The sequence below is a fragment of the Eschrichtius robustus genome, chromosome 19, assembly GCF_028021215.1.
Source record: "Eschrichtius robustus isolate mEscRob2 chromosome 19, mEscRob2.pri, whole genome shotgun sequence".
Taxonomy (NCBI): Eukaryota; Metazoa; Chordata; class Mammalia; order Artiodactyla; family Eschrichtiidae; genus Eschrichtius; species Eschrichtius robustus.
Genome location: NC_090842.1, coordinates 18,538,436 through 18,551,808, shown reverse-complemented (window position 1 = coordinate 18,551,808; position 13,373 = coordinate 18,538,436). Strand labels below are relative to the sequence as shown.

The window sequence follows — 13,373 nt, the reverse complement described above, 5'->3', positions numbered from 1 at the left end:
CAATGATCCTTGAAACGAAGGTAAATGCAGTGTTCTTTGGTGTTAGCTATGGGAAATGCCTTCTGAGGAGTGGGAGACAACCCATAAGGTACCCCTTTGTGTGTGGTGTGGGGGAAACACTACTTTCAAGTAGTTGCTTCTAAGAGACTGGGTTATCCCACTCGTTACCAGATAACTCAACTATGGTTAGCTGGCTTTGATAGCAGGCCCCGTCCTTCTATCTCCCTGAAATATATGGAGGCTTAGGAGACTGTCTTGTTCCTACCCACTCGCATTCCAGCTGGGTGGGGGTGGGAGAAGAAACGGGAGCCTTCACGCAGGACTGTTCGTGGCACAATGGCAATTCCAAGCAAAGAATGTTGCTGAGCGCTCAGAGCCTGCCCCAGGACCAAAAAGCTTTTCGTGGACTTGGGGTTAATTTTTCTTTGAACTTCAGTCATCTCTTGCAGAGTGAAGAAGTAGTAATTAAAGCTACTACTTCTGCCAGAATTCGCGAGAAAATGGGGCACTTGTAAGATGAATAACAACACACAAGGGTCACAATGCGTTAAAGATACTTTTTAAGTCACTCTTACTTTTGTCGTTTTCAACAGTAATTTACTGTAATTGTAACACACCATATAATACAAAAACATTTAAGGAAAGCACCTTTTAAAAAACTGCCTCCAATCGTACTTTTTTCAATCTTCCCTCCACCTCCACTCAAATTACTGCTAACCTCCTGCTGGGTAGAATTCCTACTGTTCTAGAATGTCTTCTTTCATTTTTGTTTTTCCATAATAAGTATTCCATCCCCATTTTGCATATGGGAACAGTGGTGAAGAACACTCACTCTGGGATCCGACAGCCTGGCCCCTCCTCCCACCAGCCTTTAATTCAGGGCAAAGAAAATGGGGATGGTGATGCCTAATACCAAAGGGTGACTGCGGGCGGGGGATTCAGTCTGAAAACTGGACTTAAAGAGCACAGGGCAAGGGCCTGGCTTGTAGAGACAGGCACGAGGAAGAATGGTCAGGCACTTGAACTCTCAGACTGCCTGGGTCCCAGTCCTCGCTCTGCCACTTAACTAGCTGCCTCAGTTTCTCCATCTCTAAAAAGGGGATGCTGCTGGTAGCAACCTCGAAGAGTTCTGGGATTACACGAGTTAATATTTGTAAAGTGCTTAGAAGAGAGCCTGACACATAGTGTTGTCACTTGTTTAAATATTAAGAAAATAGTGAATAAAAGGTAGTTGAAGCTATTAGTGGAATGTGTAGTTTTTGATGGCGATAGTGATGATATGGTGTTGAAAAGATCTTCCCATTTAGAGATGGCCACTGGGTTCTTGGCTCTCGGGATTAGGTTTCTAAACCGAGTGACCAAATAACAAGTTTAGAGAAGGACAAAGCTGACTTCGTCCTTTGCTAGCTTTATTTTTGTTTAACTTTTTATTGTAGAAAAGTTCAAATATACCTAATTCCCATGTACTGATCCTCTGGTTTCTACAGTTCGCCATTCTTGTTTACTCCTACATGCTGGCCTTGGTGTTCACCGTACCCTGAGATGCTGCCTAGCCCTTGCCAGGGTTGGAAGCAAGCTTCCCAGAGCCTTCCCGGAGCTGGAGATCCCCTTGGTCTTTCCTATAATTTCTAGTTTGTCAGCCCAGAGGCTCAGCTTGCACAGAAAGATAATGAGCACCTGGAAATTCAGGTTGAGCCTGCCTGTCGTGGGCACACTACTTCTGTCACTTCTCAAAGGGCGGAGCTTAACCACCATTCAGACGAGATGCCCCAGAGCAGGTTAAGAGCCTTGCATTAAGTTATTTGCAAAACCATTTTCATTTTTTCAGGCCACCACCCTTGGCAAGTCCAATCATGCTTGTCCCAACTGCCCAGATTTGGGCTGGCTGGGAAAAGGAATTCAGTGTGAAAAATGAGGGCAGCTCTTGTTACCTGCTAATATGACAAGCCCCCAACACAGTCCGGTGCCCCCATTACTTCTGCTGGGGTGGGGTTGGGGGAAGGTTATTGGAAAAACATTTTGTTTTGCTAGTTTGAAAAGAAATTCCTATTTTATAAATTTATTTATTTATTTATTTATGGCTGTGTTGGGTCTTCGTTTCTGTGTGAGGGCTTTCTCCAGTTGCGGCGAGCGGGGGCCACTCTTCATCGCGGTTGCGGAGCACGGGCTCCAGATGCGCAGGCTCCAGACGCGCAGGCTCACGGGCTTAGTTGCTCCGCGGCATGTGGGATCTTCCCGGACCAGGGCTCGAACCCGTGTCCCCTGCGTTGGCAGGCGGATTCTCAACCACTGCGCCACCAGGGAAGCCCCAGAAATTCCTATTTTAGACTTAAAGGGTAGTATCTGCCCATCCTTTAAGGATTTTGTGTTTCTTCTTGCTTCTTTTGTCATTTTTTGGTTCATCTGTTCATGTAGCAAATGCTTGTCCTCTAGCTTGTCTACTCAAATGCACAGAAATCATCCTCATCCCCTTCCACTTGCTTTGTTCTTTCACTTTCAAAATGTGCTCGCATTCACTGTCTTGGTTAATCCTCACAAAACCCGGAAGAGGTGGGCTCACTCAGTGGAATCCTTCAGGATCCAGTAGAGAAAACTGAGGCCCAGAGATGTTAAGCATTTTGCTTAAGGCCACTCAGTAAGGACATGGCAGGGAATTCCGTGGTGGTCCAGTGGTTAAGACTCCGCGTTCTCACTGCTGAGGGCCCAGGTTCAATCCCTGGTCGGGGAACTAAGATCCCACAAGCCTCAGTTTCTTCATCTTCAAATTGGGGCTAATCATGGTACATATCCTCCTGCCCCCAAACATGGTCTTAACTTTCTCTGGCAAGGGTGGGGCTGTTGGTTTCAGAAAAGTTTGCAAGGGTGGCCCCTAGTGGAAGAAATGAAAACTGCAGTCTAGACATCATAACTGGCTATAGGGCTTTCTGGCAGAGACCTGATCCTTATGCAAGTAGAGGTGTCTAGCCGTGCAAAATTGGCACAGAAGTAGGAATTTTTATAAAAGATCTCTTGGACAAAATCGAACTCCCACTGGAGGAATGAGGGGGCAATTATTTGAAAGGGAGGAGAACAGGCCAACTTGAGAATTTCCCAGAAAGAACTGTTTTATCGACTGTTCCTTCTGCCTGAAAGGCCCTTGAGCCAGGTTTCTGCAAGGCTGGCTCCTTCAGGTCCCCACTAAGACGCCTCCAACTTCACAGAGGCCAGCCCTCACCATCCAGTATAAGTTACACCCTCCCCACACCTTCCTCTTCCCCTGTCACTCTTGTATCACCTTCTTTAATTCCTTTATATCTAGCATTTGTCACTACCTGAGATTTGGTTTTGTTACATGTCCATCTCTTCCACAACAGTGTAAGCTCAAGGGGAGCAGGTGCCTTGTCTATTTGTTCACAGAATTTTTTTTCATCCTTAGAGCCCAGCACAGTTTCTGACAAATAGTTTGATGGAAGCTTGTTGAACGAATGAGTCTTTTGGGACTCTGATGTTTAGTGCAGACACTTTTCACCACAGCTTCTCCAGCATTGGGTATTAATACTTTTAGAGTTTTAATACTTTAATAACTATAAAACTTTAAATAGTTTTGTCTCTAAGCCACTGATCCTAAGTTCCCCCACCCAAGTAGTTCTCTTCTGTCTTTTGCATTTGTCTTGCTGTGTTGTACGTTCAGGTAGAAGACTTTCCTATGAAATCTTCACTGTCTCTCCTAACTGACAGTGATGAGTTTCTCCACTGGGCCTCAGATTGCAAGCAGGCATTACCTCTAGATGCCTCGGAAAAGAAGCATATAATCAGTACTTAATGAATATCACAGTTATCCATGTCTTTTGTGGAAAATTGAATAAATGATTAACCTAAGCTACATTTGTTTTAAAATTTTTATTTAACAGTGTCTATTATGTGCCAGGCACTGTTCTATGTATCTTTTTTTTTTTTCTTTTTTTTGGCCACGTCACGCATGTGGAGTCCTAACCACTGGATTGCCAGGGAACTCCCATGTTCTATGTATCTTAAAACAAGCCTAGTAGGTAGTTGCTATCGATGACTTCATTCTACAGATGGGTAGACTGAGGCACGGAGAGATTCAATGACTTGCCCAAGGTCACAGAGCTAATAAGCAGAGCTGGGACTTGAGCCCCACCCTTGCCAGGGAAAAGAAGACCATGTTTGGGGGCGGGAGGGTAAGCACCATAATTACCCTCATTTTGAAGATGAAGAAACTGAGGCTCAGAGAGGTTAAAAAATTTGCCTAAGTCCTTACTCTTAACCATGTAGCTGTGATGCCTCCCTCTTATTATCTGGCACTGTTTACTGAAATGGAAACTGTTTATTTAAATGTAGTTAATCCACAGCATCTCACTGTACCTAGGTCTCAAACTTTTGGACTCAGTAGATATTCTATCTCAGTTATTTTTCATATCGTCAAGAGCCATCTGAAGGAGAGGCCCTTTTTTGTTATTGAAAAGGAGAAGTTACTTTCTAGACAGCTTACTGTTTTCAGTCTCCAAGTAGATGAGAAAAGAATCAGACCACAATTAAGTCGCCCTATAATTGTGAAGAACGTAATGATGGCATCCACTACTTTGATATCTTTGCTGTTCTGTCACCTGACTGTGGTCTGTTTTACTTGTGACTGTTTTGTGTGAGTCAGGCTTTTGGTGGGTGAATGAAGTTCGATTTCTAGAGAAGGAATGCTCTTTAATCTCCTCAGTTTCCTAATCACTGTGATTTATGCCCTGCAGTGAGTTTTGAAGGATGCACCGGTCTACCAAGGACAGTCTATGTTTCTGATGACACCCGATTCAAAGTGGGCACAGATGGCGTGGTTACAGTCAAACGGCCTTTACACCTTCATCATCCAGAGATGAGTTTTCTTGTTCACGCCTGGGACTCCACCCGCAGGAAGCTCTCCACCAAAGTGACCCTGAAGGCAGTAGTGCACCACCATCACCACCACCATCATCATGTACGTTGGAGTGTTTCTTGGAAGTTCACTATTATTTTAGTTTGCTGCTTAATCCAGGTTTCTCTGCCTTGGCACTATGCACATTTGGGGCTGGATAACTTCTTGCCGTGGGTGTGTCCTTTGCACTATATGATGTTTAGCAGCATCCCTGGTCTTAACCGCTAGATGCTTGCAGCACTCTGCCAGTTGTGACAACCAAAATTGTCTCCAGACACTGCCAATGCCCCCTGGGGGTGGGTGGAAGGGGTGCAAAATAGCCCCTAGTTGAGAACCATTGGTCTAACTGAACTAGTTCTTGCTGTGGATTTTTTTTGTTGTTGGGTGGATGGCAAGATACACTACCTAATTTCTGCAGGTAGTGTAGAATAGGAGGTAAGGGCATGGATTCTGTCTGGGATTGGGTACCAGCCCTTCTATTTACTACCCGAGTAGTAAAGTTCTCTGGTCATTTTGCTCTGGTCATTTTCTCTGGTCAGTTCTCTGGTCATTTTGCTCTTCGTGTCTCTAGTGGAGAGGGCCTTGGCAAAGAAGGGGAAGAATCAGCAGGAAGCTTTCGCCTGATTGGACTATAATCTCCACAGGATCCTTCCCCATTGTATCTGCAGTGCCTGGCCCTTAGGCCTGGCACGTACCAGGAGCCCAGTAAATACTGAGTGGACAGATGGGTGCATTGGCCACACATGAAAGGATACATGTCTGCCCAGGTTCTTGGCAAGAATGTTTCTGGAAATTGTTACCCAAAGCCAAATGCCTTTGCCAGTTTCTAAACTGCTCCCATGGTGCTGCCTACTGAAACGTCTCTCTGGAGGGCCATTCTAGTTGTATCCCGCTATCACGTTGGGAGTGTGGAAGTACTGTAAATGCCAAGGCCTTTCAGGCTGGCTCTTGTCTTTCTCCCTGAAGACTGTTGAGATTCTAGGAATTTAATAGTCCTGATAGATTTTCTCCCTGGTGTAATTGGCCAGACCAGAAAAGTGGGGAACTAAATTAACATGGCTTCCTGACTTAAGTCTCCAATTAATTCCATGATTCATGTAAGTCCAGCCTGGTAAGTTCTTGCTGGGCAGCTGTGTGTGGAAACCTCTTATGATCCACAGATGTAAACAAAGTTGGTTTTTCAACTTTTCCTCTTCACCTTTGCCATCTGCCTTCATGATTATGTTTAAATACATATTATAGAAAAGCACAAATTACAGTGGTTTATGTAAAATAGAGTATTTCTCTTTCAAGTTAAGGCAATTCAGTGGTAAGTTGTGGCCAGTATAGAGACTCTTGCAGTCATCAGGAGGCTAGGTTCTTTCTTTCCTTTCTGTTCTATCATCCTCAGCATACGGCTTCCATCCTCAACGATACCTCATGATCCAAGATGGCTGCTGGATCGCCATTTATCATACCTTTCCTCTGGATGGTAGGAAGTTGGAAGGGAGGAAGCCCAAAAATGTATCACTTAGTTGTCTACCTTTTAAAGAAGGCTTTGTGGAATTTTGAAGCAATATTTCTGCTTACATCTCATTAGTTGGAACTTGGCTTCATGGTCACACCTAGCTACAAGTGTAGTATAGGAAATGTAGTTTTACTTAGGTACATTGTTGGACACGAAATTTATATATATATGGGGAGAGAGACAGAGAGATGGAGAGAAAGAGAGATTTTGTTTTTAAATAAGAAAGAATGGATATTGAGCGGTAAGTGGCAACTCTACCACAGCTGGTTTGAGGTTGACTTTGGTTTGCCCCTAGTTCAAGGGACCCTTGTGGTGCCAGGTGGCCCTACACTGGAAAGGGTCATAATCTTACCTCTCTTTTAATTCATATAAGAATAGATCCTATATATATCAAAACATCACATTGTACACCTTAAATACAAACAATTTTTATTTTGTCAGTTATACCTTAAGAAAGCTGGGGGAAAAATATAAGTAGATCTAACTTTCCAGTTTTGTCTCTTTGGCTGGATGGGTTTTCTTGGTCTGGTATCCTTTTTTTCTGAGGGATGGATCCCATGTTCAGTATGTTTAGGCACGATTCCCTTTAATTTCACACATGTAGGGAATTCCCTGGTGGCCTAGTGGTTAGGATTCCGGGCTTTCACTGCCGTGGTCCCAGGTTCAATCCCTGGTCAGGGAACTGAGATCCCACAAGCCATACGGCACAGCCAAATAAATAAATAGATAGATAGATAGATAGATAAATATCTTTATTTAAAAATAATAATAATTTCACACATGAAGATGTTAATGTTATGTTTTGCCAGCACAATGTTCATCATTGTTTATTATCATTCTCTGAAAAGATTCCATAGTCCTGATGTCAGCAAGGTGTGCTCTTTGCCTTCCTCTTCAGTATGGCAAATGAATTTACATTCATTCATCAAGGCCTGTTTTTTTTACCATGGCTGTGCAAGATGGTCATTTTTAGGCTTAGGATACCATGTTGAGAATCAGTTTAGTATTTATTCCTGTGCTCAGGTCAAATCCCAAATTCCACTTCATTAAAACCATAACTCAGTGTTTTACAACCAATCCAACTATCATCTTCATCATTAGCATTTATTGAGCACTTACTATGTTTCAGGCACTATTCTAAGTGCTTTACTGCAATACTAGTATCACATTTTATCCTTCCAAGGACCCTATGAGGCAGATACTAATATAATCCTCATTTTAGACATGAGGAAAGTGTGGGACAGAGAAGTTAAATAATCAGCCCAGGAAGGTGAGGTGTCACAGTGAGGATACAAAGCTAGGCAGCCTGGCTCCAGAGCCTGTCCTTGGCCAGGGCAGGACTGCTTCTCTAGGAGGTTAATGCAGAGGGTGTGTTTTAAGGGGTGTGTGAGTGACTAGTACACAGGAATGCAGGATTGGGAAGGATTTTGTGATGATATCTGGTCATATTTCATGTCTGTGTTGTGCATTTTGAGTCACATTTTAAAACCCAGGAAGCAAGGCTTGACTCTCACTTGACAGGCAGTGATGGGTGACTCTGTGGAGGATGGAAGATGGAATTGTCCTGGAACCTTTACTGTGTTACTACCAATCACTTTAAAACACTTAAACAATTTGGAAGATCTTTCCTTCCATCTTCAGCTATCTTATTTCCCTGTGTATGCATAAAGTTATCGCACATGAAAACTGTTCAATACGAGTCTCAAAGGGCACTTTTGGTTCCCATCCAAACAACTTCTGTTAGAACAAATGGAAACCATACGGATATACTAACACAGTGAGATTAAGGGATTAGTATTGATCACAAAGTAGCAAGTCCCCAAAACTTACCCACTTAGGCTAACTCTACTTTGGAGACCTATATCACTAGGAAAAATATAAAAGAAAAGAATATTAAAAACACCTGAATATCTAATTTTTGAATAAGCTCTGATAGTAAATCACTGGAGCATAATGTCCTATTAAAAATGACAGGTGTGGGACTTCCCTGGTGGCACAGTGGATAAGACTCCATGCTCCCAATGCAGGGGGCCTGTGTCCGATCCCTGGTCAGGGAACTAGATCCCACATGCATGCTGCAACTAAGAGTTCGCATGCCACAACTAAGGAGCTGGCGAGCCTCAGCTAAGGAGCTGACAAGCCGCAACTAAGGAGCCCACCTGCAGTGACTAAGACCCGGTGCAACCAAATAAATAAATAAATAAAATTAAATAAATATTTTAAAAAATGACAGATGTGAGATATAAGCTTGAAATAACTCTTAAATAATGTCAAACCCTCAAACCTGTCATCGTGTGTGCATAATGATTACTGAACTCTGCACACTAGGAAGGATCAAAAGAGGAAACCGTCTTTCTGATATGGTAAAGGGGTCTGTTGGGTTTTGTTTTGGCTGTTTTATTTTGTTGTTAAACGAAAACCATGACCTGCCCTCAGAAGGCTGGAGATGCTGACTGCCTAGGTTGTTCGGCCCGTATCGTCTTTCCTGAATTATCTCATTTTGTTCCTCATCTTCTTTCCTTTTAGCACTCTCCCTCTGGAACCCAGACAGAAGTGCTCACATTTCCCAGCTCCCACCATGGTCTCAGGAGACAGAAGAGAGACTGGGTTATTCCTCCTATCAGCTGCCCAGAAAATGAGAAAGGCCCATTTCCTAAGGCTCTGGTTCAGGTACAGAAGGAAGTTCTCTATTTCTCTGGGAGGAATTTGGCAGAGAAGGACCAAGGAGAGAAAGGGAAAAGAGCCAATGTCAGAATCCTTCCTTGCTAATTCATTTCTTTCTGTTTTGTCTTCAGATCAAATCTAACAGGGACAAAGAAACCAAAGTTTTCTACAGCATCACTGGCCAAGGAGCCGACACACCCCCTCTTCATGTGTTTATTATTGAAAGAGAAACAGGATGGCTAAAGGTGACGGAACCTCTGGATAGAGAAGACATTGCCAAGTACATTGTGAGTGTCTCTTAGAAGCCTGTTAATGATGGGGTTACATCCTTTCAAAATTTTTATGGTCAGCTCATGCTGATCATAGATCAGATGTTCTGGACATTTGAAGAGCTTAACTTTATTTATTTATTTATTTTTTATTTTTATTTTTTTATGTGGGATCTTCCCGGACCAGGGCTTGAACCCGTGTCCCCTGCATTAGCAGGTGGATTCTTAACCACTGCGCCACCAGGGAAGCCCGAGCTTAACTTGAGACCTGTTGATAAGGAGAAATGACAGGAAAACCTGCAAAAATTGGGGGCTGTTCATGTTTTCCTTGTTAGGAGTAAAGTGGGGAGAGTCCTGAGGCATCAGACATGATTTTAGACCCAAGATGTCAACCTGTTCTTGGGACTCAAAGTCCCTGACACAAAGGCAGAGGCTGGTTATGATGTTGGAGAACAAAAACTATTTCTGGGTCTTGAGAGCAGTGTGAGCTTAGAGAAGCTGGGAGGTAATGCGTTGATGCCAAACGCAGGGAAGTCTGCAGGGGGAACACTAGACTCGAGCAGCCAGAGCAAATTCGACCCTGCTTGGAACCAGTCAGAGTGTTTTAGGCTTCCACCTTTATCTCCTAGGCCTGGCCCCGAGCCCTTATGTGGGAAATGGGGCTCTGACCTGGTGGTTGTGTTCTCCAGCCCATGGTCTCACAAGTCATGGTCTTAACCAGTGTCATGACCTCGTTGAAGCAGCAGCACGTGTGTGGGAGAAGTTCTGTGCTTGGGGGTGGGGGCGGTGCATACTTGAGTGGGAGGGAGAGGGGGCCGGGTGGAGCCCACTCTGCTCTGGTTGGACCACTTCTCCCACCTCGTCTTCCCGAGTAACCCTCACCTGGCTCTTGCAGCTCTTCTCTCATGCTGTGTCTTCAAACGGGCAAGCAATCGAGGAGCCGATGGAGATTGTGATCACCGTGACTGATCAGAATGACAACAAGCCTGAGTTCACCCAGAAGGTCTTCAAGGGGTCTGTCATGGAGGGCGCTCTTCCAGGTGCGTCCAGCAACGAGGAGATCAACACCCATCAAGACACTTAGATTCTTTGCACCCCCAAGTGTTGGGGCTGGCATTTGGGGTCAGGCCCTTCATATGCACAGAACTTCTTTGGAAGACACTGTGTGTGTGTAAAACATCCTACCTATAGAAATATGTGTAAAATGTTTCGGCCCAGTTTAAGCAAGGAGCAGTTTAAGAACAACCTTCCCTGATTAAGTAACAGATCCTTGTTAGTAGTTTACAGCCCCTGTACAATCCTTCTTGATCACGTTTTTTCCCTCCTCCATAAAGACAGCCACGACCCTGACTTTTGTGATAATCATTCCCTTGCTTTCATTTATCTTTTACCACGTGTGTACTTACCCCTGGATAATGTCTTGTTAGTTTTGCCTACTTTTCTACTTGGTGACAAACTGTTTTCCAAGGTGGCTGAACCAATTTATACTCCCACCAGCAATATATATCATGGAATTGTTCGACTTCTGTTTTGGCCAATCTGTTGAGTGTGTAGTTATATCTCAACATAACTTAAAATGGAATTTCTCTGATTATTAATGGGCTAAATAAGCATCTTATCATGTTTGCTGACCAGCTGGGTTTCTTTACAACTTGTCTATTCAAGTCTTTTGCCCTTTTTTTTCTCTTGGGCTGTTTGTCTTTTGCCTATTGATTTTTCTTTTTTTTAAAATGACAAATTTTATTCCAAAAGGGCTCCAGTAGTACCAGAGACATTGATGTAGAGTTTGAATATTGTTTCAGGTAAAGTGAAAATGGATAAAAGCAATATTTCTAGTTAATATTTTTAGATAATGTGATTTTAAATGTTTGAGTTAAAATGTAATAAATATTAATGAACTTATTTGCAAAACAGAAACAGACCCACAGACAGAAAACAAACCTATGGTTATCAAAGGGGAGAGGAAAGGGGGATAAATGAGATAAACAACAAGGTCTTGCTGTATAGCACAGGGTACTTTACTCAACATCTTGTAATAAACTATAATGGAAAAGAAAAAATGTAATAAATATTAAAAATAGATGTTTTAGTATTTTATCTATTTTGAAAGGTTTATACAGAATTATAGGGGAGTTGTTTTTTTTGTTTTTTTGTTTTTGTTTTTAAAGGAGAACCACTTTATTATGAGTAGTAAATGAAACTCCATTTATAACATAATAAACAAGCGTTCCATCAATTTCTTCACGGTTAGTCCAAAGAACAACTGCTTTAATTAGAATTTACATTTCACCTTAAATATTCTAAAATCCATCCATGTCAGCTTTGGAGTTTTAATCTTGCCTGATACTATGAAATAGGGCAAACCTTGATTGATGGTCAAATTCCTAATTTTTGCTGTTCAGCCACTTTTCTTGATCTTTCTCTCTGATTCTGTACATTCCATAGTGTTCAGTGGACTTGCACTAAACTTCCAAGATGAAGGGGAATTTCTTGCTCATTGTTTGCCTGAACTCTTGGCTTGTATTCATCTTTCTGAACAAAAAATATGCTCCAAAAATGCTCACAAGTTCAGCTACTAAAACTCCTTTAAAGATCTGCTTTGCCAGTGGATCCATAGTATGGGCTATCCTGAGGCGCATATTCGTGGGGCTGCGCATGCCTGCCTATTGATTCTTTTTTTTTTTTTTTTAATTTATTTTTGGCCATGTTGGGTCTTTGTTGCTGCGCATGGGCTTTCTCTAGTTTTGGTGAGCAGGGGCTACTCTTCGTTGCGGTGCGCAGGCTTCTCATTGTGGTGGCTTCTCTTGTTGTGGAGCACAGGCTCTAGGTGCGTGGGCTTCAGTAGTTGTGGCACACGGGCTTAGTTGTTCTGCAGCATGTGGGATCTTCCCGGAGCAGGGATCGAACCTGTGTCTCCTGCATTGGCAGGCGGATTCCCAACCACTGCACCACCAGGGAAGTCCCTGCCTATTGATTCTTTCTTTTTAATTTAATTTAATTTATTTATTTATTTATTTTTGGCTGTGTTGGGTCTTCGTTGCTGTGCGCCGGCTTTCTCTAGTTGCGGCGAGCGGGGGCTACTCTTCGTTGCGGTGCGCGGGCTTCTCATTGCAGTGGCTTCTCTCATTATGGAGCACGGGCTCTAGGCACGCGGGCTTCAGTAGTTGCAGCACACGGGCTCAGTAGTTGTGGCTCACGGGCTCTAGAGCACAACCTCAGTAGTTGTGGCATACGAGCTTAGTTGCTCCGCGGCATGTGGGATCTTCCCGGACCAGGGATTGAACCCATGTCCCCTGCATTGGCAGGCGGATTTTCAACCACTGCGCCATTGGGGAAGCCCTGCCTATTGATTCTTGAAGAGTTATTTAGGTATTCTGGGAACTAGTACTTTGTCTGTCACAAGTGTTGTAAATATTTCCTTCTGCCTTGAAGGCAACAATCTCAAATGACCATTCTCTCAGGTGAAGCTGTGGCTAAGAAGCCAATTACGGAAATTTCTGCTATTTTTCCTATTTTATACACTGTTCACTCAGTATAAGAGACATAGCAAAAATGTTTTAGTTTAAGGTTATTTATTCCCCATACTCCTCACCCACACTCCCCACCCAAAATGTCCTCTGGAAAAGCTGGGTTCTGGGAACACCACTTGCTCGTTTGGTGGAATGCTTTCTTCCTCCCCTAGCGCTTTGGTCAGAATTTTGGAAATTAAAGTGTAGCTTGACTAAATCTTCTCCTTTGCTTCCAGGGACCTCTGTGATGGAGGTCTCAGCCACAGACGCAGACGACGATGTGAACACCTACAACGCTGCCATTGCTTACTCCATCCTCAGCCAAGAGCCTGTGCTGCCACACAACAAAATGTTCACCATCAACAGGAACACGGGCGTCATCAGTGTGCTCACCACCGGGCTGGACCGGGAGGTCAGGGGTCAAGAGGATCCAGAGGGTATTGAGGGCAAATAGCTCGATCGTCTGGATGACGTAAAACTCTGCCGAGGCCAGTTGCTGCTTAGTATGGTGATGGTTCTGA

At 43.5% G+C, this 13,373-nt stretch overlaps 1 protein-coding gene and 1 pseudogene across 3 annotated transcripts in view; one reads left to right on the top strand and one right to left on the bottom strand.

The window, feature by feature from the left end:
• CDH1 (cadherin 1) overlaps positions 1-13,373 on the top strand; it is a 75,676-nt gene that overhangs the window by 43,080 nt on the left and 19,223 nt on the right. For 2 of the 3 annotated variants that reach the window (XM_068528229.1, XM_068528228.1), the window contains exons 3-7: positions 4,743-4,966; positions 8,937-9,080; positions 9,206-9,361; positions 10,239-10,383; positions 13,089-13,264. In XM_068528229.1, the coding sequence (XP_068384330.1) occupies positions 4,743-4,966; positions 8,937-9,080; positions 9,206-9,361; positions 10,239-10,383; positions 13,089-13,264 (845 nt within the window). The remainder of the gene's footprint in view (positions 1-4,742; positions 4,967-8,936; positions 9,081-9,205; positions 9,362-10,238; positions 10,384-13,088; positions 13,265-13,373) is intronic. The other variant, XM_068528230.1, reaches the window with a different exon arrangement.
• LOC137753178 (protein CEBPZOS-like) lies at positions 11,728-11,964 on the bottom strand (annotated as a pseudogene).